The sequence below is a fragment of the Anarhichas minor genome, unplaced genomic scaffold, assembly GCF_050575085.1.
Source record: "Anarhichas minor isolate MPS153535 unplaced genomic scaffold, ASM5057508v1 ptg000014l, whole genome shotgun sequence".
Classification (NCBI taxonomy): Eukaryota; Metazoa; Chordata; class Actinopteri; order Perciformes; family Anarhichadidae; genus Anarhichas; species Anarhichas minor.
Window position 1 is genome coordinate 12,889,826 of NW_027466460.1, and position 22,364 is coordinate 12,912,189.

The window sequence follows — 22,364 nt, forward strand, 5'->3', positions numbered from 1 at the left end:
TGGCTCTGTATGAATAATTCATCTTCCGTTGTTAACGCTTTTTCCTGAACAGAAAAAAGTTTGCTCTGAGGAGGAAGTACCTCATCAGGCTCCGCTCCGTCGTGCTGCTCATCGTCAACCGCCAGCGTTACATGAGGGTATGCACACTGCGTCTGTGTCAATTGCAGTGTTTGTGTTTGGAAAATGAAGTTAAAAAAAATAAAAAATGAACAAATGTGTGAAGTGTGATGCTGTTGTCTTTCTGTCAGACAGTGGTGGAGCCTGCAAGGAAGGCAGAGGAGGTGAGTGAGGGGGTGAAATGAGGTGAACGTGTCCGAGATGGAGCAGACGCACACTTTGAGAGAGAGATGAAGACGTAGCATCAGTGTGTATACAGTATATGTTGAATGTGTGTGTTTGCAATGTGTGTAGGATCGCATCAACAGAGAGGTGGTGAATGTGACAACGCTGCTTATCCCTGCTGAGCTGGCAGTTCTGCTGCAGGCGGCCTCAGGTGCATACACACACACACACACACACACACACATTAGTTTCATGCATGTCTGCGTGCATAATGTATGCGCTTATGCACGCAGCATAGGCGTGCTGTTTTATGTCAACCTTTCCACCGTGCGTGACCCAAAGTGTCCTCTTGCAGTGTTGTGCAGAACACAGCATTTTCAATGCCGGGTACTTCACCAAGGAAGGAGTAAACCTCCTGGAGCTCTCTAGGAAACTTGAGTGTACTTACAGGTCCTGTAAGCAACAGCCTTGACAACGACACATTGATTGATTGACCCGTATACAGACAAATCAGTGTTGAATTCAGCATTGTTTATGTTTTTATATTGTGTAAAGTAATAAGTCGGACAGAAGATGATAAATATCTATGCAAGCGCTGATAATAAGTATAATATTATGACTTTTATTTATATACTGTATATGTATACGAATACATACGAAAGTGTCATGAATTTAGCTAGAGATTTATTCCACCTTTCTTGTAGTTGGGTTAAATAATATTTAACTCCATCTTTCTGTGGTGACATACGGCCTGCTGTGTGTGTGTGTGTGTGTGTGTGTGTGTGTGTGTGTGTGTGTGTGTGTGTGTGTGTGTGTGTGTGTGTGTGTGTGTGTGTGTGTGTGTGTGCATTTGTGTGTGTGTGCAGGTGGTGAAGAGCTGCATTCTGACTGCTTGGCAGTGGTCCAGGCTCCAAAGGTTCAGGTTGATCCCCAGCTGACCCTGCCCCTGGATATCAACAACTACCTCATGACGCACTACCTCCGGGCTATATTTAGGGTAAACACACACATACACAGACACACACACAGAAAACACTCACACAGAACATCTACATGTGAATAAAACATAAATTGACCTTGGTAAACTTGATTGAACCCAGGACAGTGTTGATGCAGAGCTCCATCCATGTAACTACGTTTACACTGTGTATATTCAATTGTAAGCACTGTGTGTGTGTGTGTGTGTGTGTGTGTGTGTGTGTGTGTGTGTTGTAGGAGCCAATGTTTGGGATGCTGACAGCCCCGCTGGAGAGTTCACTGATTCGAATGGATGAGGAGCTAAAGCAAGGAGCTCTGAACGTTTTCACTCTGGTACATGTTGCATTCACATGCTACTGGGAAACTCCAGCATCCAGGACCTTTAAGTCAGCTGCTCATCAGCGTTATGTCAGGAAATCCAACAGACAAATAAACATGTCCTGTAGCTTAAACTCAGCATTCTAGAAAAAGGATTAGTCATTTGGGACAGTATGTCTTTATACCAACATGTAACAAACTTGTAATAAAACTAGCTAACTCATTTTGGAAAGCCTTCATATGAAATGCATAAATCGTAACCTTGTGTACAGTTCATACTGTTTATGCAAACATGAAAAAATCAATGATTCCGACTATTCTCTCAGTTAGATGTATCCATATATTTTAAGCAGCAAGGGCCTCTGGGAAAGCTTTGTCCCCTTTGTATGTTTCATTTGACTTGTAATGTTACAGTGTGTGTTGTAAATGCCTTTGCTTTCGATAGATACTAAGATTCATGGGTGACCCAAACTTGAATGGGGCTCAGGAGAATCTGTTTGGGAACTACATCATCCAGAGAGGACTTGCCAATCCCAGCCTCCGAGATGAGATCATGGCTCAGGTAGCCAATCAGGTGAGGACCATCTCATTCTTCTAGCCGGTGGGGTAGAAATGAAAGCCCAAAATAAGACAGAATCTTTTACAATTGTTGCACATTGTCACTTCACTGTCTCCTCTCCTCCATCAGGTGTGGAGGAATCCTAACATGTTGAATTCAGAGCGTGGTTGGCTCCTCCTGTCCTCCTGTCTCTCTGCCTTCCTGCCCTCTCAAAGGCTGGCCAAGTACTTGCTGAAGTAGGAAACACAGTCAAACAGTGAAATATGTTTACTGTACATAGAAATGGCTGTGCGATAATTATACAGTATATTTATTACCTGCTTTTCTGTGCATGCCTGTGATCTTTGTACATGATTTCAGTGCCTGTTTGCCAGTTTTCATCTCTCTTTGTGCTCGTCGTTGTTGTTGTTGTAGGTTTGTGTCTGACTACGGGCCGGAGGGCTACGACTGTGTGTGTCAGCACCGTCTGCTTCAAGCTCTGCAGCGGCTGAACGTCGGGCCAGAGTATGTCCGGACGTACCCACCCTGTCTGCTAGAGTGGACCGCCAATCGCAAGAGAGCTCACACCGTTCTGCACATACACTGTTTCGATGGTGAGAACACACTCGCAACACGTGTAGCCAAGTGGGGATTTTAACTGATTGTATAATTCAGATCTAGTTGCAAAATTTTGGATGGAGAAGATCTCTCGATGCAACATTTGCAGTGAAGTGCCCTTGAAAAAGGGGCTGGACCACCATCTGCATCCCCAGTACAAAAAAAAGAAAAAAAAAGTTAAATAAAATGGATAAATTTTATCAAACAGAATTGTAAATGTGTTGCTAACTCTGAAACCCAATGCTTGTGTGTAACTCTCTGCTCTCCTGCAACAGAGAGAGAACTGTGCTTTATTTGAATATGATTTTTCATTGCATTTGTCTAAAGAAATGTTTTTTTCTTCAAATCACGCTTAAATATGCAGATAACATTATAAACAGACCAGCAATATGTGTCAATGTCAAAGTAAAGTACGTTGTGAATTTTAAATCTATTGATTTTAACTCCGTCTTGTTCACCCAACCTCACCTTTCTGTTTTATTTTTTTCACTTGAGCTCAGTCAGTGTGTGCACCATCCAGCACGGAAGAGTTATCTGTCTCTCATTTCCTCCTCTCATCCAGCTAATCTGTCCTCTGGCCTTTTGGCAAGCCTACTGAGGATTAGACAACACCTGATAGCCACTCTGGTTCTCTGGCTTTGTTTGTGTCTGTTTGTTGATGCGGGTGTCTGTGTAAATCGTCATAGGCAGAAATGGGAGACTGCTACCAACTTTGTTTAGATGATATACTGTAGAGGAACTATTTCATAACCTGATTGAAACAGCTCTTAAAGGGATAGTTCTACCTGCTGTAGATTGCGGTTGGCGAAACAGACAGAAGTACGAGCACGAGAGCAAACCAATGTCCTGCTGTGGACGGGGTGCAGCAGCAAAACCTATTTAAGCCACCTAAAAGAAGGCCTACCTAAAACAATCAATATCAGTTTAAGTGTACGCTATATTTAGAATATTCTCACAGCTCTACCTTGTTGTCAGACACCCCTTTCCTACGGGGAACTGAAGCTGTTATCCAAGCTTTCTTCAAAGCCACCAGACTCCTTTGATTAAAAACAACTTTTGCTGGGTTGCTGCTGGCTTGATCAGTTAGTTTGTTTGTGTCATTGTGTGGCTTTGGTGTTTTTAAGTGTTAGTTCAGATTCATTCAAAGTCACAAAACATCACAAACAAACTAACCCATCGAGGCAGCGGTAGAACGGCAACTTCCGTGTTCTGCAAGGTGAAATTGCTGTTTTTATCAAAGGAGTCTCGTGGCTTTGAAGAAAGCATAGATGGATACAACAGCTTCAGTTCCCCTTCGGAAATGGCTGTCTGACTGCAAGGTAAAGCAGTGAAAATATTCTAAATACAGCATATACTTAAATGGATATTGACTTTTTTATGTGTCTAAAATACGTTTTGCTGCTGGCCTCGTCCACAGCAGTACATGTATTTGCTCCTGTGCTTTTACTCCTGTCTGTTTCTCCAAACTGTGGCAGAGCCGACCACCATCTACTGAGGTAATACTCTTACTATGGATAAGTACCTCGTACGACCCCACTTCTAAACATCCAAACTATCCCTTCAATGAACTATAAGATGAGAAAAATCAAAAGTGGTGTGTTTTGTTGAGTCACTGCTGTATATTAAAGACTATTTGTCTCTCTAAAGTGTTGTCTTTTCTCCTCCAGGTGTATCCTTCTTGTGTCCTCTACACTCCTGGACAACAGGAGAAGAAATGGCCAAAGACATCTTACAACACAGGTATCGCCTTACTGTAAAACATAGGCACTAAATGTATAGATTTGGTTACATAGAAAAGTGAAAAATAGGAAACTAAAGGGGATGTTTAGATGGAGGATGTTTTTGTGAATTATTGTGTGTAGGGGCATGGTGGAGGGCCGTCGAGGCTGGTCGGTGCTGCTGAAGGAGCCGGCTCAGTGGGTGGAGCTGGAGGGCTCAGACTACGTTCTGGACTTGATGTCGGACCTGGAGCTTCCTGCTGACTTCCCCAAACACAGCAGCTACTTCATCATCTCTGCACAGGAACCAACCAGAGTGCGGCCCAATGCCAGCATGTGAGACACACATTTACCCAATGCATAATTGTGCTATACTTTTAAGTACAATTTTTGTACTTGAGTTTGCCATTTTATGTTACTTTATAGATTGGGATTTATTCTACTCTGTTTTTACTCACCTATATTTATCTGACGGCTGTACTTACTACTTACTTTTTTGATGAAGATTTTACATCAGAAACACATGATAAGCTTATAAAAAACATAACAAAAAAGATGAGATGTTAGCAGCTCCTCTAAGCAGACGTTTCCCTTCTAAACTTCTCAGTTGGTTTTATTTGAAGAAATGTTTGAAGCACAAAGAGGGAAGATTATCCAGTTTTTTACAAAAAAAAGACAATAAATGAATACAAATTTTTGTTGAGGTTGTAATTATTTTTTGTTTGTTTTATAGAAGCCTGTTGGGTGGTGGGTTTGACATGAAGGATGATTTCATGTCTTCATTCTTACCTGGCTCTGATGGACAAGGTACCCATTGAACCATTAACATATATAGCACCAACACACATTGATTTTGATTACAGTAGACGTTAAAGTGCTTTCGTCTCGTCCTCGCAGACTTGGAGCCTCAGAGAGGGATGGATCGTTATCTCGACAGCCTGTTTGACCCTGTACTGTCTGAGGGACCTGGAGTAAGTTACCTTAACTCACACTGTCACACGTCCTCTGTCAACCGTTTACTGATGGTTACTGTACAGGACATGTCGGATAAGTATTGTTTTTTTAGCATGGAGCGATGATGAGTATTTCACTTTTTTGGCATGACAGAGGTAGCCAGAAAGAAGAAGGAAAAAGCATGTATATGTATAAACAAAAATACTAATAATACTATAGTAGAATAAATAAAAGGAAGGGGATGAGCTTCTTGTCATTTATACACAGAATAGCAATTACAGTTTGTCTGTAAACATATGAACTGTACAGATGCATTGGTTTGTACTGATCAGGCCCAGATTTTATATAAGAAATTTGTCTTGTAATAGTTTGCAGCCATTGTCAGCACCTCCTTTATGATTCACTACCCGCCACAAATGTCACCCGTCAGCCCTGCAAACTACAGTTAAATCGAGTTAAATCCGTACGTGTTCAGTCGGTAATGGTGCCGTGAATGCTGGCTATGTTGGATCTATCAGTCTTCAGCTGGGACGTGGCGAATGTTAGCCGTGCTATCGGATGTGGCTGACAGGAATTAGCATGTATCAGATGTGTTCTACAGACCTCTCCCGCCCAGCCACCTATTACGTTACCCAGTTACCGTAACTGTCACAGCGACTAGATCGCGACGGTGGTTGTCCACCCAGGCAACGCTGGGATCTGCTTACGAGGAACTGACACTCTGGCAAATGAAGGGCTTACTATTTAATGAGACATGGCCCACGAAACGCACACACTCCTGTGGATTTATGGGTCAGCGGCTGATTTCTGATGGAAGCAGCTGCTCACATAAGAGGGGGAATCCTCTGATACGACGGTCAAAAAGTGCTGTGATTGCATGTTCTCTCTCTGTTGTATGTCTTTTAGCACTCCCATTGATATCCACACTGACAAATGCAGCGGTTAGAGGAATATCTATCTTTTAGTATCAATCCCCTCACCTGTTGGCTTAAAATGCATCTCTGAAAGGTTTGTAGATTGCTCGTTTACAGTTGACAGCAGGTGTAGTCAGCTTGGATTTCAACGGGAAACCAGAGTCACTGTAAAAAAATATAATGCTCTACTTCCATGATGTGTTATCGCCTCCTCACAGGCCCAAACCTCCACTGAATATAGTATTTTTTGTGATTTGTAAGTGAAGTTCTTTGGAGCATTCTGAACACACAGATCAGCTGTAGAGAAATGATTTGGCTTGTAGGGACAACTACACACCTGTCATAAGTAGGGCTGGGTGTCATATGACAATACATTTTTTGAATATCTTACTTTAAGGAAGATACACATAATATTCTAAATATACCTTTTTTCATTTAACAAGTAAAAAGGTGTCTAATAACTTTGCCTAAATCAAAAGTTGAAATGAGCTAAATCAGGAACTATCTGATCAAAGCAAACCAAACATGGATATAATTTATTACGGACGATACTGATATTAATTGATGTTTGACGGTTTTAAATTCCCACTAATGATGTTTTGAAACATGACATATAAGATATATACTGAGCAGGATATTTCATATTTGAGAATGATGTAACTGTTTCACATTCACAACACTTGAAATTATGAAGGCACTTGCAAATGACAAGGGAGAACGAAATGTACTACTTTTACTACTTTACTTAAGATTTAATTTAACTGTTTAAAAAATGAACCAAACCAGTGACAACAAGGAAGTTCTTTGGTAGATAGTCATGAGAATAATTATGAAACGCAAATCCAACTCTCCAAACTAAAAGGAAATCAAGTGTGAATTGAAATCCAACACTGTTACTAAGCTTGTTTCAATGCTGATCTACAGATGAAACCATGAAGTGCAAGTGGATAGGAAAAACTACCCTGAATGGAATATTCACTCTTATCAGCCATCGTATACGTCAATGCTGATATATCAGTCAATATACTCATTTATCGGTTTGATACCAGCCCTGTTCAGAGTGTTTGATACTCGTTTTTGGTTCAGTTCTAAAGTCTGTCCGTCTGTCCTCACAGGAAGTGGAATCAGCTGCAGGACTGTCCAGCAGGATGAAGGGGGCTGGGGGAGTCGGAGGGGGGTGGCAACAGCAAGGGCAGTCAACCGGCCCCCCACCTCCACCTGGGGGTCAGTCAAAAACACAGGCTCGGTCCAAAATCACTCCCTTCTTCACTCGTTCACCATTTCCTTTTTAATAGAATGCTGCAGGGATGGAGTCATTTGGACAGATTCCTAGTCGCATATACTGTCACACACTGGAAGAACCTCAATATCTCAATAAATCATAAGCATGCATAATAAAGCAAACAGACTTCAGATCTGAACTTTGCTGTGTGTTTGTGTCTCCACAGCTGTGAGAGTCCTTCCCGTGGGAGGCGTGATGTCACCTCCTGTTGGTGCCGTGGCACCTGTAACACCTGGTTCGTATCGAGTGTGAAGAGAAATATGAGAAGAAAAAAAAGAAAAGAAAAACACCTCATCAAACTAAATTGTCATCCCTCCTTCCTGTTTGCTGTGTTTCTCCTCCTCTCTCCTCCAGATGCCCAGCAGGCTGTTTTGGCGCAGCAGCAGCAGGCGATCGTGAACCAGCAGGCCGTCATCATGGTAAACCCTCCGTCTGGATCCGCGTCTGTTTATTTGTTCCAGTGCTCTTTCTTTGGAATTAACGCGTCATCGTCTTGTTTCTCAGGCCCAGCAGATGACCATGCAGGCCATGGCCATTATCAGCAGCCCAATGACGAGCCCCCCCACCTCCCCGATCATGAGCCCTCCCATGAGCCCCCTGCTCCACCACCCTCCCAGCCCGTACACCCCCGACAGCCCCTACGCTGTCATACCCCCGAGTCCGTACGCCAACATCCCACCCAGCCCCTACGCCAACTTCACTCCCACTCCCTATGCTGCAGCAGACATCCCACCCAGGCACCCCTATCCTCCCTCTGCTCGACCGGAACAAACTCCATCGCAGCTTCAAGCTCAGCCTCCCGCGGAGCCCCGGACTCAGCCCGCAGCTCGGCCTCACCCTCAGTCGAGCTACACCAAAACTAACAAAACTGAGCCAGCGCAGCCTCAAGCGAACGCTGCTGCACGGGTCAGTAACTCTGAGACTTGTGAGGTAACAGTCCAAAGAGACATACTTACATAATCAGTACTTTATTTTGATTTCATATTTTTCAGTCACACAATTACTCTAGTTTTGAACATTAGGGTGCAGTTTCAGAGCAACATGAAATTAATTTGTCCTCCGAACTTCACAGGAACATTTAAAACAACACAACAAGCCTATTCACAAAGCATGTTGAAAAAGATAAAAAAAACAACCATGTCGAATTGCAGATTACACATTTCTACTATCTGTAGCAAAGGAAATGTGCTGCAATCAAACAGTCCAGTGTAATGTTCCTTTTTTGATATCTGCAAAGCCTTGATGCAAACTCTCTGTCCTCTCTGTGTGGCTTGTTCAGGTTCAGTCAGGTAAGGACAGCGCTCCTCGGAGGAAGGCTCCAGGCGTCCCCATAAACAAGGACACACCAGTCAGAAAGTTTGGTAAGAGAGAGAGAGAGAACATGAGAGAGAAAGAGAGAGAGAGAGCGACAGAGAGAGTCCCTTCAGCCCTTTTAACTAAAAGTCATCTTTAAGAGAGCTTTAGACAAGCGAGCATCTCTTATCAGCTGAAGTGTTCATTCATTTTTTTATTGTCGTGTGTGCGTGCGTGCGTGCGTGCGTGCGTGCGTGCGTGCGTGCATGTGCGCGCGTGTGTGTGTGTTTGCTTTAGCCCCAGTGGTGACGTCTCCTCCGCCCCCTGCTGGAGAGGTGGTGAAGTACTCGGCTCGGACTTCAGATTACATCGTCCCCAGCCAAGATATACAAGGCATCTGAATTTAAACTCCTCGAAAATGTCGATGCTGTATTATACAGCAAAACTGAATCATAGATGATCATGTAGTCAATACACTTCTTTATTTCTTGGTTGGTATTTGGATTTGAAACCATGACAGAAATATGTAAAGAGTAATCTACGTAATTCTCACATGGTTTGCATTATTTTTTAAAGACATCATCAAAAGGTACAACTCTCCACCTCCACCGGGAGACCTGCTGCTACATGAGAAGAGGTGAGGTCTCGTAAAAACACACAAACACGCATTTTAGCTTGTAAATACAGGACAGCAGTTAATGCTATTTCCAGTCACATACTGTAAAGCCCAGGCCACATCAAACTACCAACAGATAGCGGCCTGGATGTTATTGCTTGCAGTAAGCACACAGCACCAGAGTGATTGTATTCAAACGCAATAAGCACAAACACACAGATTTAACAGTGCGCTGCATTTGTTCTTGAAAAATCCCGCAAACTGTGATGTGTGACGTCCACACTGTGGATGTATTTAGGAGACTAGAGGGGAAGTTTAGGACGAAGCAAACCCCACGTGATGAAGCTTTACAGATCCTCAAACCGCAGATGGACAACCCTCCTGCTCCACAGGTATACACACACACACACACACACACACACAAAAGTGCAAGAATACACAGAACGCAAGCAGAGAGATAAACGCTTGTAATGAGTCATGCAGGGTAACGTTTTTGTGTTTGTTCAGCCTAAACGTCCTGCTGTCCCCCCACCATCTGCGTCTGCATTGAAGGAGGCGGGATTCAAACCCACCAAGAGCACAAAGACAAAAGCTCCTGGTCGTCCTCTCCCTTTACCCCCTCGAGGTACTCACATTCACTCCAAGATTACACTCATCCACATATTCTAATGCATCACTTTGCAGAGATGATGGTATCTCATGGCGCTTTCATTAAACCTCAGTGTGTTATTGTAAAGACTGATGATTGTATTTTCTACCTCATGAGACATTGGGGCTGTCAAAATTGGCCCATGTTTGAACTATTGGAATATCTATTTTTTCTCTCTCTGCGGCTGAGTTCTCTGCCAGTATTACGGTTGTGGATTTTTTTTAAATGCAATGAAAGTGATGTGTGACTCCCATCATGCATTGCATTCAGTGCGGCCCATGCTTGTGCTGCTTTTTCATTTCACAATTGGATAATTCAAATATATATTCAAATTTAGAATACATATTGACAGCCCTATGAAACATTTTCAAAGCAATTTCTGAAAGTTGTAAAATTAGCCTATACGTTGTTTATATCTGCTTGCAGTCTTTTCTTTAAGTCTTGCAGATCCAATATTCATATCAGATCCATATTTGTCGCAGTTTCTCGAGAGCTTCCTGTAGAGACTGAAACCATCCAGACACAGCTTCATCAGAGAACCAATGAGGAGCACTACACCTACACCAATGTTCCCTGGAGATTGTACCTCAGGAAGGAGGTGAGTACTTACACAAAAACATGAACGCAAACACCGTGATCCACTGTCATAATATTTGCATTATTTTCTCTTGTGAGTATTTTTCTTGCTTTTGCAGGTTTTTTATCCCAAAGACAGCTTCAACAATCCTCTGGTGCTAGACCTCATTTTCAAACAGGTAACTTAAGAGATAGTTGAATTAATGCAGGATTAATGGATGTAACATCTGCAGATAAACGCATGTGTTTTAATCTACATTTAATCCAATGCTTTTCTTAATTTATTCAATTTTTGTTTACCTCTCGCCAATTGTGCTCCATATCTTTACCTGACAGCAGAAAAAAAAAATCATAGACAGATCAAACTAAATTATTTGTAACATCACCTCCCTGCTCCTCTGTTGTCTCCTGCAGATCGTGAACGACACTCTGTCAGAGGCGTGTGTTCGCATCACCCGGGATGAAAGGCAGAAAATGAAGGCTCTTTTGGGTAGCCTGTCTGTTCTTCCCGCAGATATTTCCTCAGATCGTATGCTCTAATCCAAACACGTCTCGTTGACACTCATGAGTTCATGTGTCTGTTTGTGTGAATGACAGCTAAACACGGGGTTGAACAGAATATGGACCCGGTGGAGGAGCATGTGAAGAAAACAATCGTGTCGGCTGCCAGAGAAACCTGGGAAATATACTTCTCCCGTCTGTTCCCTGCATCGGTGAGGGCAGTAAATCCTGAGAGGATAATAATAATTACTGAGTGTGATATTTTCATTTTTATTAAACTTCTTTGTGTATGTGTGTGCAGGGTAGTGTAGGAACAGGTGTGCAGGTGTTGTCGGTGTCCCACAGCGGTATAAAGCTGGTAAAGACCGTAAAAAGCAGCGCTGCCGCTCCAGACTACTTCAGAGTCCTTCGACTCTACACGTATGTGCAGTTTTTGATGTCTTTGTTTGCAAATTCTTTTTTTCCATTACTTTTATCTTGTTTGGAGTTTTCAGATATGTATGTTTTACAATTCAGAGTCAGTGTCAGGTGAGTTGTGAACCACAGACAAATATATCAAATTGTCTGGACTTTCCTCTGTTTATTTCATACTATTCAGGAGAAGATTGACGAGCCAATACTGGATTTTCAAAGCTGTATAATACCCAAATTTGAGAGTTTCTGTTTTGCAATATCTTTTTACCTATCAGCCAGCATGAACACTGATAGCGCTGTATCTGAGAGAAGATAATATCAAGCAAATGTATCAGTCAAAGAGCAGTTTTTGTTCAAGCCTGTGGCTCAAAACATAAACATAAGAACTATATCCTCACCAGTCAAAAGATAAGATCACCATTTATATCGGATCAAAATATGGAGAGAAAAAAACAGCTTCTGTAATAAAATGGCATCTTTGCAAAAAGGGAAACGGTGGATTGTTAATAGAAATTGCATACATTTACCATGTAGGTCGTGTTGTATTTCTATTCTCAAATACTGTATTTATTCATTATAGTATTTCATCATTATTCATATTTGAGAACTAAATTTCTTTCTACCATTTCTGTAGCTTTGTTTCATATAACAGTTGGGAGCTTTTGCGTTGTATTTATTTATTTTTTTCAGCTACGCAGACATCCTGTTTGTAACCATCCCGTCTGAAAACATGCTGGAGTTCAATCTGACCAACGAGAAACTGATCCTGTTCTCAGCCAAGGCACCGCAAGTCAAACATCTCATAGACACCTTCATCAATGAGATCAAAAAGGTACAGCACACACACACACACACACACACACACACACAGCTAACACGGCAAAGGACTTTAGCAGTCTGTGGTGCTGTTGAAGTTATGATTTTACCTTAATGACTTGCCATGACCGGCTCAGAACCACGACAAATACCATAAATAGGAGGTGACACAAGGACTGAAACATTAATTTATTTGAAACTAACTAAACAACTAAAATGTCAAAACATTATGAGGTGTGGCAGTCAGTGAGTCAGTAGGAGTAGTGTGTTTGCAGGAATGAAAGATGAGCGAGTGGAGTGTTGTGTTGTAAAAGAAAAAGACGGGAATGGGGGAGTATAGGGAGCACAGTTTCCTCTTTCTGTCTCCACCATGAAACATGTGGGGTGCGTTCTTAACGGATGACGGGACCACACACACTGCCATCTGCAACACAAAACACAGACTATTTCTCTTACTTCCTTCATCTGCACACACTCTGTGCAAAAAAAACGAATTAAAAACATGACAGTAACAGTGTGAGAGTATCCACTTGTTTTTTGTTTGTTTTTCTCTTCCTTGCAGGACTCAGATTATGTGATAGCAGAGCGAAACTTTGTGACAGACGACCGCTCGATGCTCAATTTCCACAAAGGCGACGTCATCAGGCTGCAGGTTATGGACGGGCTGGAGAAGGGTGAGACACAACGGAACATGTAATAGAAAACATGTCATCTAAAAAGTGAATCTTTGATCTGACCGTGTGTGTGTGTGTGTGTGTGTGTCTCCTCCAGGTTACAGCTATGGCTGTGTGGTGAGGAAGAAGTTGGTGTTTTTGGAGGATATGAAAAGAGACACTCAAGACTTTGGTGAGTGTTCATTAACATTTTTATCTGAAGCAAAATCAGATCTATAAACTTTTTTTACGTGGTAACCAGATGTTATCGCCATGGGCAAGGTCCAAAAACAAACAAGGCGGCCATTCAGACGGACAGCTTTGAGAGATTTGCTAACCTGAACTGTGTCCGTGTCCCCCGGAGGCGTGATAGTATCGCTATGCCGGGGAGAAATAGGTGCTGTGATGTTGACGGTGCCCTCAGCTTTTTTTAAATACAATATTGTATCAGAAAATAATTTTTCAGATGGAAGATGGCGATGCAATTTGAAAAATATTGACTCATTGATTCTTTTCTTGAGGACGCAAAAGATGATCACAGATGAGGAGAAGTCCCGTCATTTCGCTGCTTAACAGATAAAAGAAAAGACAAACTCGGCGTGTGCTTCCACACACATTGTTGTAATTTACCTTTTGACACATTTATTGTTTTCTTTGGCGTCTGACATTTGGACTTCAAGACCGTTCTTAAATGAGCCTCACACAGCACAGTGTTTTCTGAATTTGGATTCATCCTCCACCACACAATCCACTGAGATCTGTCATCATGTTTAATTGGGTAAAAAGGCTACATTTCTAAAGGTATGAACTAATAATATCAAATGTGAATGTAAGATCTGAGCTGCATTACACATTTGATTTTTCGTCAAGTATTAAAACCTCCGGAGATGTGAGGAGGACAGCTTGTGTTTGTGGATTCTTACTGTAAGTCACATTGTGAGGACAAACAGCTGGTCCCCACTTAAGGCGAGACACTGCAGGCAAAAACATTTTTCATGCACAAAATAGACATTTAGATATTTAGATTAGACTAGTAGGAAGGAAACATCCAAAATACACATTTATGTGTTTATTTTACTACACTGTCTATTTGCGTCTGTAGATTTCTCCTGAATTCACCTTAAGTTAGCATTAAATAATGCTTCTTTCAGAAAATGCAAAAAGAGAATTGTAAACGTATATACTGTAAATACAGCACTGACATATTATCACCTTATAAAGTTGATATGGCTAACATGTTAGCAAACAGTTGCATATGTACGCATCCAGCACATACAGAGCAGCACTAGTTTTTATTAGGAGTTTTGTTTCTCGCCACCATAAGTCCAATATTACCTCCACTCTTAGCTCTGTTTTGGGTCTCCACAAACTCCTTGATGAAATGTCTGCTAAATGTTCCACTATATTCACCAGCTAGTTGCTATCTTCATCCGTCTGCTGTTTGGTGCTGAGCAGGCAGCACCCTGTGAGATTATCAGTCCATTTTTTTTCATGGTAAACTGTTGCGTGCTGCTGCTGGAAATGAAGTTGATGAAAAAGGTGAAAGTGAACCTAAACAGTAAAGCTGTGGGCCGGAAGACACTAAAGGCTGTGAGGAACTGCAGCGTCAGGTGCTAATTCTCTGTGGATTCATCCCTATGAGTGGCCCCTTACACACTCATTTCATGCATTGTTGCGGTGTTGTTGTAGTGGTTGTGGCAAAGGTTAGGGTAACCCTGCAGGGAGTTGATGTAAGTCAATACGAGTGACAGAAGTACCCATGTGTATAGTATCTATAATTAGACCAAAGGCTGCAGTTTGTGTCAGGTTATCAGCGTTGCAGCGAGTGGGAGTTAAGTCTTATAAATGAGAGAGAAAAGCATGCAGATACAGATCTGACTTGTGTAAATGAAAAGCTGACCTGCTGTTAGAGGACAGGCAGATAGTGATCAGGACTTACAGCGGAGAGGCGGGTTGTTTAGAGGCACAAAGCACCCAGGTGTGTGTCTGTGTATTGGGTGTTGTAATCCCTCTGATCTGTGTGTGTCAGGTTGGAAGTTTGGTGCCGTGTTTGGCCGCTCCGGTGGGTTCCCGGCCGACTGCGTCCATCCCGTCGCTCCTCCCGACTTCCTGTCGCTGCCACTGGACCGCACGGCCGAGCCTCGAGGAGGAGCGGGACAGTTCGCCGTGTCATCAGCCATCGCTGTGGCTGTGGCGTCCACCATGGCTGCGCATGAGATAGATCAAACAATTGAGGTACACAGGCACACATTCTCACATAGCCTACGTTTTTATGTGTCAGATTGTTTTTTTACTGACAATCTTTGATTTTCAGAAGGTTTCTCTTGACGGTTTTGCTGAAGGAGATCTGGATGAGAGGGCCCTGCAGGACAGTCAGTATGACATGTTGGAGTTCGCCAAGAAGTTCTTCAGACAGAGAACCAACGGGAAGGGGTGAGACACGGGGAACACACACTGAAATCATCACAAACATCACACAACACTGACCATTTCAAATCCACTGATGGAAAGTGACTAAATACATTTACTCAAGTACTGAACTTTTATGCTACAATTCTGAAGCATTTGTCCTCTGTATGACACTTAATACTTACTATACCGCTACATTTTTGAGTGACACATTGTAGTTTTTGTTCCACTACATTCATTTAACAGCTAATTACTAGTTACTTTTTTTAATACATACAAATCATATCATTAGTTTATAGAATACAAAGCCGCATGTAAAGTAATTAAAATCAGCTCAACCTGAACCAGTTGCAATATTAAAGTAGTTTTACATCAGTAATAATGATTGAATAAGAAAATACTAAACATTGACACACCAATCTGCATAATGAGTACATGTAAATACATTTTGTCACTAATACTTCTGTACCTTTATTGAATTCAATTTTGAATGCAGGACTTTTACTTGTAATGGATTATTTTTATTGCAACTTTCAGTGGACTAAATTATCTCTGTACTTCTTCCAACACTGTTTCAATTGAAATGCTGCACTTTGTGACTGATTTGTGTTCTCAGTGATTCCCTGAAAAACAAAAGCAAGAACAGAGACTCCAGAGAGCCCACTGAAATGATCAAGTTCTCCAAGGTGCCTTTCTTCTCGCTAAAGCTTGAAATACTCTCATAAAATATATCTTCTGTACGTCGTGTTGGGGTGTATTGAATTGTTTGTATGACACTTTTTCTTCTTTGCAGACTCCTCTGACTGAGTCTCTGATAGAGTTCACAGATCCAGCCATGAATAGAGTGGCAGCTGATCTCTTCCTGTGTAAGTTCTCACCTTCTCTCGTCTCTCCTCTAATTACATCATCTTATTACATTACTCTTATTACATTACTCTTATTACACCTGGGCTTAACCGATTCATCCTCGGTTAATATAAGACGTGTATCAGATTTTAAGTTCTCAAGTGTTGGATGTCTCTACAAAATATGCTACTAGATACTTCAATTATTGTTGACCTGCGTGAGTGTGTGTGTGTTTGTGTCCTGGTTGTGTACTTTGTATAGCGATGATGCGTTTCATGGGTGACTCTCCATCAAGGGGATTGACAGAACAGGAAGTGGTCAACACTGTCCTCAAGGTAAATACACACTGTTTCTTTCTCTCTAAGGCTACTATTTTCTCTTTGACAGTTTGCTGATGTATGTGTGTGTGTGTGTGTGTGTGTGTGTGTGTGTGTGTGTGTGTGTGTCCTCCCCTCAGCTCATAGGAGAGTTCACCTTGATGAGGGATGAGGCTTACTGCCAACTTCTCAAACAGCTTACGGCTAACACCAGCTCCAAACCGTAAGTCCGCTTTTCCACATAAACAACGTACCCACAACAAACCAACCCACATTGCGCTCCTCTTTCTGTAATCCTCCGTGTGTGTGTGTGTGTCTGTGCGCTCTTGTGTCGTACAGTGATAGTTGCCAACGAGGCTGGAGGCTGCTGTACATCCTGACCGCTTTCCATCGCTGCTCTGAAGTCCTCAAGCCCTTCCTGCTGAAGAACCTGCAGCAGGCTTCTCGCAGCGCCGGCATGCAGTATCAGGGTACTAAAACAGACACAATCACCAAGTGTAGGTCTGCTGTGCACATTAGCAGCGCCACCAGCATGTAATGTTTCCATCAATGTGCTAGGCATCGCTAAAGCGTGTGAGCAGAACCTGAAGAAGACGTTCCAGTACGGCGGCCGCATTGTTCCACCCAACAGCATGGAGCTGAAGGCTGTGGTGGTCAGTGCTTCATTTTATCTATCTGCAGGGGTGGAGGAAGTATTCAGATCCCTTACTTTAATAACAATACAGTGCAAAGATACTCTAAATGTCTGCCTCGATCCAAGTAGCAATAGTATTGGCAGCAAAAAGAAAAGCTACTCCTTATGCAGAATAGCCACATTTACATCCATGTTATTGTATATATTATGTTAAAGTGGTAACATTATTGATATAAGCTGCACATTTATCTGGTAGGACAAGAACAATGATATTCTATTTTTTTTCTTATTGTCATGAAATCTCATGAAAAGATACAAATATAAATATATTGTCTGTGTATCCAAAGCTTATTCCTCTGTGCCACAGAGCTCCATTGTTGTCCAAATAACTATTAAAAACACATTAAGGAGACACATTGTGTGTCGTTTTCCTTCATTACAATGAACGTGGGCACTGTAGCCTGAAAATAGCCCCCAAAAATACACTATTAAAGTCGTTTTTAAAGATGTATTTAGGAACCACTGGGCTTTTGGATAAGTCTCTCCGAGTAGGGAAGAGACAGAAAGAAAACTATAGAATATCCCCATCCTTATCCTTCAACTACTTTATGGATTCATGTGTAGTTTAGTTTATAATGTGATGAATCATATCTTCTAAACTGATGCTCTATTTTGTATGTAAAATCTTAAGGTGAAGCACAATTATCTCAAAGTTGCACAGCACATAAAGGCTTGGCTTAAATATAGTTACCCTCCACTGCGAGAGATATACTGTATGTAGGTTTATGTGTGTTAAGGTCCTGAAAGAATCAGCCATAGTCTGACATGTCCAGTGTATGTCGAGTATGTACTTTATTAGTGTGTGTTTATACTTCCTCAGGCAGGACGTAGTTCAAAACGTCAGCTGTTTCTGTTTCCTGGAGGCATCGAACGTCATGTGAAAATCAAAACCTGCTCCGTAAGTGTTCAGTGAGCAGTTCAGCACCACTGGTGTCTACAAGGAGACGGCTGGGATGTTTCTTGCACGTGTGTTGATATATTGTTGTGTCTTTCAGGTTGCCCTGGAGGTGATTGAGGAGCTGTGTTATGAGATGGGTTTGCACAAACTGGAGGCCATGGAAGAATATGCCATATTTTTAGTCACCAATAGAGGTGTGCTCGTCTTCTGCTTCTCTCTCTCTCACACACGAACACACATGACACATTGCGTTAGTGCACAAAGTCAGTCTTCTCATCAGGGTCAGCGAAGCAGATCCACTCACAGATCACATATCAGACTGTTCTCTGGTTTCTAGCTGTGGGAGAAAGTCACACATGAGTCCACGAGTCCTTATTGGACCGCCAAGGCAAAATAACGACAGACGGCTCGATGTCACCTTTTCATAGCCGATGACGATGTCACCACACAGTCATCTTTCCTCTTCATTTTTCCTGATTAAATGCAGAAGCAGCTTTTGTTCTGGTTCTTGTTGTTGTGCACAACTTTGTCATATTCCTTTGCACACTGCTCCTGCTGCTTCGGTCTTAAAACGTTTTCAGTGCTGAAAGCTCCAACGCTGGTTTTGTCCCCTGAAGCATTGACACAGAACTCTTTGCATTCTGTTGTTGATTCCTCTCCTCCCGTAGCAGTAAATATCTCCACATGACAACAGCTGGCAGCTGCTGTTGCTCGTGTGCTATTCAAAAGCACAGCAGGTCACACAACATGTGTCTACACAAGTATTAGCATGACTTTTCAGGGTGTTTATGTCAGTCGTTTGTATTGGATTTAAACGAGTGTTTGCTAGAACTTGTCAGATTCTGATTGAACAAACAAATCCTTCATAATGACAAATATTTAAATGTGTAATTTTAACTTCATCTTTAGATGATTATGCAAATCTCTGGGTAATAAAGGTAATGTGTATGTGGGTGTGTTCAGGTCAGAATGTGCGTCCTCTGAACAAACACGAGTACATCCTGGATGTCGCGACAGAGGCCGAGGTCGTCGACACCAACTACAGCTTCTGGTTCAGACGAGTCGTTTGGACTCAACCTCTCAAGTTTGAGAATGAGCTCTGTGTCGCCATGCACTATAACCAGGTAAGACGGGCGTTGTTTCACATACACAGTGTATGTTACCGACATGAGTGCACGTGTATGTGACTGTGTTTGTGTGTGTGTATTTAGATCCTGCCGGACTACCGTAAAGGCCTGCTTAATGTTCTTACACATGGAAAAGTGAGCGATCAACAGTTCCACCAGATCTCCAAACTGGCAGCTTTGCAGCACAGAGCCAAAGACATCGTCTTCATCCCCAGCATGTGAGAAAACAAACAATGTTTGCAATACAGCTTCTAGTTTCATTGATCAACTTTATTTAGTTAATCACTTTATCAATAATATCATTTTTGTTTTGCCACTGACAGGCTCAGATTGATAACATAAGTGTCTGACAACATTATGGAAAGGGCCCTGCAGAGAAATATAACGTTTTTCTTTACATTTTGCTTAATTCAGTCCGTCTGTTCACTCGGAGAAGTCTCGTTTTGAAAGTTACCCTTTAATACAGAGGGTTATGTATATATACATATATATATACAAACATCCACACACTATATTTCATCCATTCCCTCAAAGGTTTCCACAACACAGCCATTTAGCCCATCTTGTTTTAATACACTCAACACAACTGCCATGCTTTTAATTGGCTCCAGAAGTTCTCCAGATTCTTGTTATGACAATGAGAGCGATTAAATGATGTTTATCCATTATTTCAGGGTGCATTTAACCTTCCCTGCTTCCCTATTAACACCAATCCAAGTTAATTTTAAAGTTGAACATGACCAAAATATAAAAGCGAAATTAGCATATATTTTCCAACAAATATCCATTTTAACTGCAGGTTAATTATTTTAGGTAAATCAACCTTAAACAGAGCTTCCGTCTCAGCACATTCACTGGAGATGCACATCGGATTAATGGGCATGTGTTGTTGTTGTTGTTGTTAAATATTGTATACTTTATTATCTATGTGTAATGTGAACAACATAAATAGTTGTGACAGTACAGCAACACTAAAGCTGCAATCGATGTCTTTCTACATGTTCCCTTCAGCACTGATGTTCAACAACCGCACAGGAAGAAACTCATTGTTGAAGAGAGAATGCAGTCAATAGTTTTTGTGTTTATGGTGTGACAACTGAAAAAAAAATATTGTCCTTTAGTGCTCTTACTATTGTTATCAGTGTCTCTCTTCACACACACTCACACACACACACACACACACACACACACAGACAGAGAGCCGACAGCAGAACCGAAACAGCTCACTGAGTAAAATCATCCTGAGAAATGTTAAGAAATCACTGAGTGAAGCAGACTGCTGTTTATCTTCTTCTCTCCTCCAGACATGAACTATCAGAGTACATCGCCACACCCCTGTTCAAGAAGCAGCCCCCCCAGCAGTGGATTACCATGGTCACGCAGCACATGCAGCAAGTGCAGACCCTGAACCCGCACCAGGCCAGAGCACAGTTTATGGGTAAGATGTCCTGTGATCAGTGATTTTTGGATGAACTGGTCAGTTTTTACAAACTACATCTTCTGCGACTGGACTTCTCTACCGCTATATGTGTAATACGGTCAAAAGCTCCAACTTAACCTTAAGTTGAGATAGTTTTGTCAAGTGTTGTTTCCAGAGTCAACAATGAACTGTGGAGTGCAATCGATCATTGGATTAATCTTCATGTTGACAGGAACAGTCATCTGCATTTAGATGTGAAGAAGAAATGTTAATGTGTAAATTTGCACTTTTTTAAGGATATTGTCATAACACAGAAAGTATTTGTGTCTTAAAGAGATGCTAGTGATTTAGTTTTTCTCTTACATAATGTTACATAATTAAACGAACTCGAAGCAGCAGAGGCCCAGATTCATTGACTTTTAGTCTCTAGTATTGGTAGAATCCTCAAAACACTAGAATCCTATATTTCCTATATTGCAACTCAACCTATGATAGAGATAACATCACCAGGGCCATTTTGACAAATCCCCTCAAGAGCCACAGAGGACATTTACAACTTTGTTCTCAAGCAGAGTCAGACTCCTCATGATGAATAAAGAGAAATCAATGTGTAAACAAATGTGATTTTTGTCCAGTGTCCTTGAATAAATTCTGTGTCTTTGTGCGTGCAGGGCTGATCAGTGCATTCCCCATGTTCGGCTCCTCGTTCTTCTACGTCCAAAGCAGCAGCTCCACCACCTTCTACGCCCCCTGCATCATTGCTGTCAACCAACATGGCCTCCACTTCCTGCACAAAAATACACACGTAAGAGTAGAGTCACGTAGCAGTTTCAGTAGACAGTTTCATTTTTTTATATATATGTGTATAATGCTTGGTCTCTTTTGGTGCAGGAGCTGATGGCAGTGGTCCCCCTGGTGGAGGTGCAGTCCAGCCGCACCCAGAGGCCCACTGCTGGAACGAGTTACCCATATGTAGACCTGACCCTGGGGGACATGAACACACAGCGGGTCATTCAGCTACAGCTGGAGCAGGTATTACGCAAACACAGACAAGGACACTCTTCAGAGGCCACACATGATCATTTGCAGTGAGTTGCTACGGTCATGTGCTCATGTTGGCGGTGTTTGTCCACAGGGCCTGGAGTTGTGTCGAGTCATCGCCATGCAGGTAGAAAACATGATGTCCGTGCGGGAGAGGCGACTCACCCTGCCACCCAGCGAAATCACCATGTTATAGCACATGCCTTATTGTACACGCACACAGTCGTATGTACACACTAATGTAGATGAAACCCTTATAAATAGCCTACCTCTTCTTGCCTTCAGGCATTCTAATATTATATGTGAATGCATAAGTGTACCCTGAAGTCTATTATACTGCATTAACTGAACTGCATACTGAAGACAGTGAAAAGTAAATATTACTTCATGTTTTTTTCAGCTTGATATCTTTATAGTTGCACTTACTACTGTAGTTGTAATTGATTAAACATTAGAGATGTTTTTAAATGTACAGACTGTTAATGAACAGCG

At 42.0% G+C, this 22,364-nt stretch overlaps 1 protein-coding gene across 1 annotated transcript in view; it reads left to right on the plus strand.

The window, feature by feature from the left end:
* myo15ab (myosin XVAb) overlaps positions 1-22,068 on the plus strand; it is a 43,952-nt gene extending 21,884 nt beyond the window's left edge. Inside the window, exons 30-74 of the mRNA XM_076091943.1 lie at positions 53-137; positions 249-281; positions 412-493; positions 1,149-1,279; positions 1,498-1,593; positions 2,024-2,152; positions 2,267-2,373; positions 2,552-2,730; positions 4,402-4,474; positions 4,597-4,788; positions 5,186-5,259; positions 5,350-5,423; positions 7,436-7,544; positions 7,769-7,837; positions 7,957-8,021; positions 8,107-8,508; positions 8,882-8,963; positions 9,193-9,288; positions 9,472-9,532; positions 9,810-9,903; positions 10,019-10,136; positions 10,643-10,758; positions 10,856-10,915; positions 11,151-11,226; positions 11,334-11,449; positions 11,539-11,657; positions 12,342-12,483; positions 13,030-13,141; positions 13,239-13,313; positions 15,150-15,355; positions 15,435-15,553; positions 16,146-16,215; positions 16,323-16,395; positions 16,637-16,710; positions 16,833-16,915; positions 17,032-17,162; positions 17,251-17,345; positions 18,207-18,284; positions 18,382-18,478; positions 19,248-19,408; positions 19,496-19,629; positions 20,716-20,849; positions 21,503-21,636; positions 21,723-21,863; positions 21,967-22,068. Coding sequence (XP_075948058.1) covers positions 53-137; positions 249-281; positions 412-493; positions 1,149-1,279; positions 1,498-1,593; positions 2,024-2,152; positions 2,267-2,373; positions 2,552-2,730; positions 4,402-4,474; positions 4,597-4,788; positions 5,186-5,259; positions 5,350-5,423; positions 7,436-7,544; positions 7,769-7,837; positions 7,957-8,021; positions 8,107-8,508; positions 8,882-8,963; positions 9,193-9,288; positions 9,472-9,532; positions 9,810-9,903; positions 10,019-10,136; positions 10,643-10,758; positions 10,856-10,915; positions 11,151-11,226; positions 11,334-11,449; positions 11,539-11,657; positions 12,342-12,483; positions 13,030-13,141; positions 13,239-13,313; positions 15,150-15,355; positions 15,435-15,553; positions 16,146-16,215; positions 16,323-16,395; positions 16,637-16,710; positions 16,833-16,915; positions 17,032-17,162; positions 17,251-17,345; positions 18,207-18,284; positions 18,382-18,478; positions 19,248-19,408; positions 19,496-19,629; positions 20,716-20,849; positions 21,503-21,636; positions 21,723-21,863; positions 21,967-22,068 — 4,999 coding nt within the window. The remainder of the gene's footprint in view (positions 1-52; positions 138-248; positions 282-411; positions 494-1,148; positions 1,280-1,497; positions 1,594-2,023; positions 2,153-2,266; positions 2,374-2,551; positions 2,731-4,401; positions 4,475-4,596; positions 4,789-5,185; positions 5,260-5,349; positions 5,424-7,435; positions 7,545-7,768; positions 7,838-7,956; positions 8,022-8,106; positions 8,509-8,881; positions 8,964-9,192; positions 9,289-9,471; positions 9,533-9,809; positions 9,904-10,018; positions 10,137-10,642; positions 10,759-10,855; positions 10,916-11,150; positions 11,227-11,333; positions 11,450-11,538; positions 11,658-12,341; positions 12,484-13,029; positions 13,142-13,238; positions 13,314-15,149; positions 15,356-15,434; positions 15,554-16,145; positions 16,216-16,322; positions 16,396-16,636; positions 16,711-16,832; positions 16,916-17,031; positions 17,163-17,250; positions 17,346-18,206; positions 18,285-18,381; positions 18,479-19,247; positions 19,409-19,495; positions 19,630-20,715; positions 20,850-21,502; positions 21,637-21,722; positions 21,864-21,966) is intronic.
* The last annotated feature ends 296 nt before the right edge of the window (positions 22,069-22,364 follow it).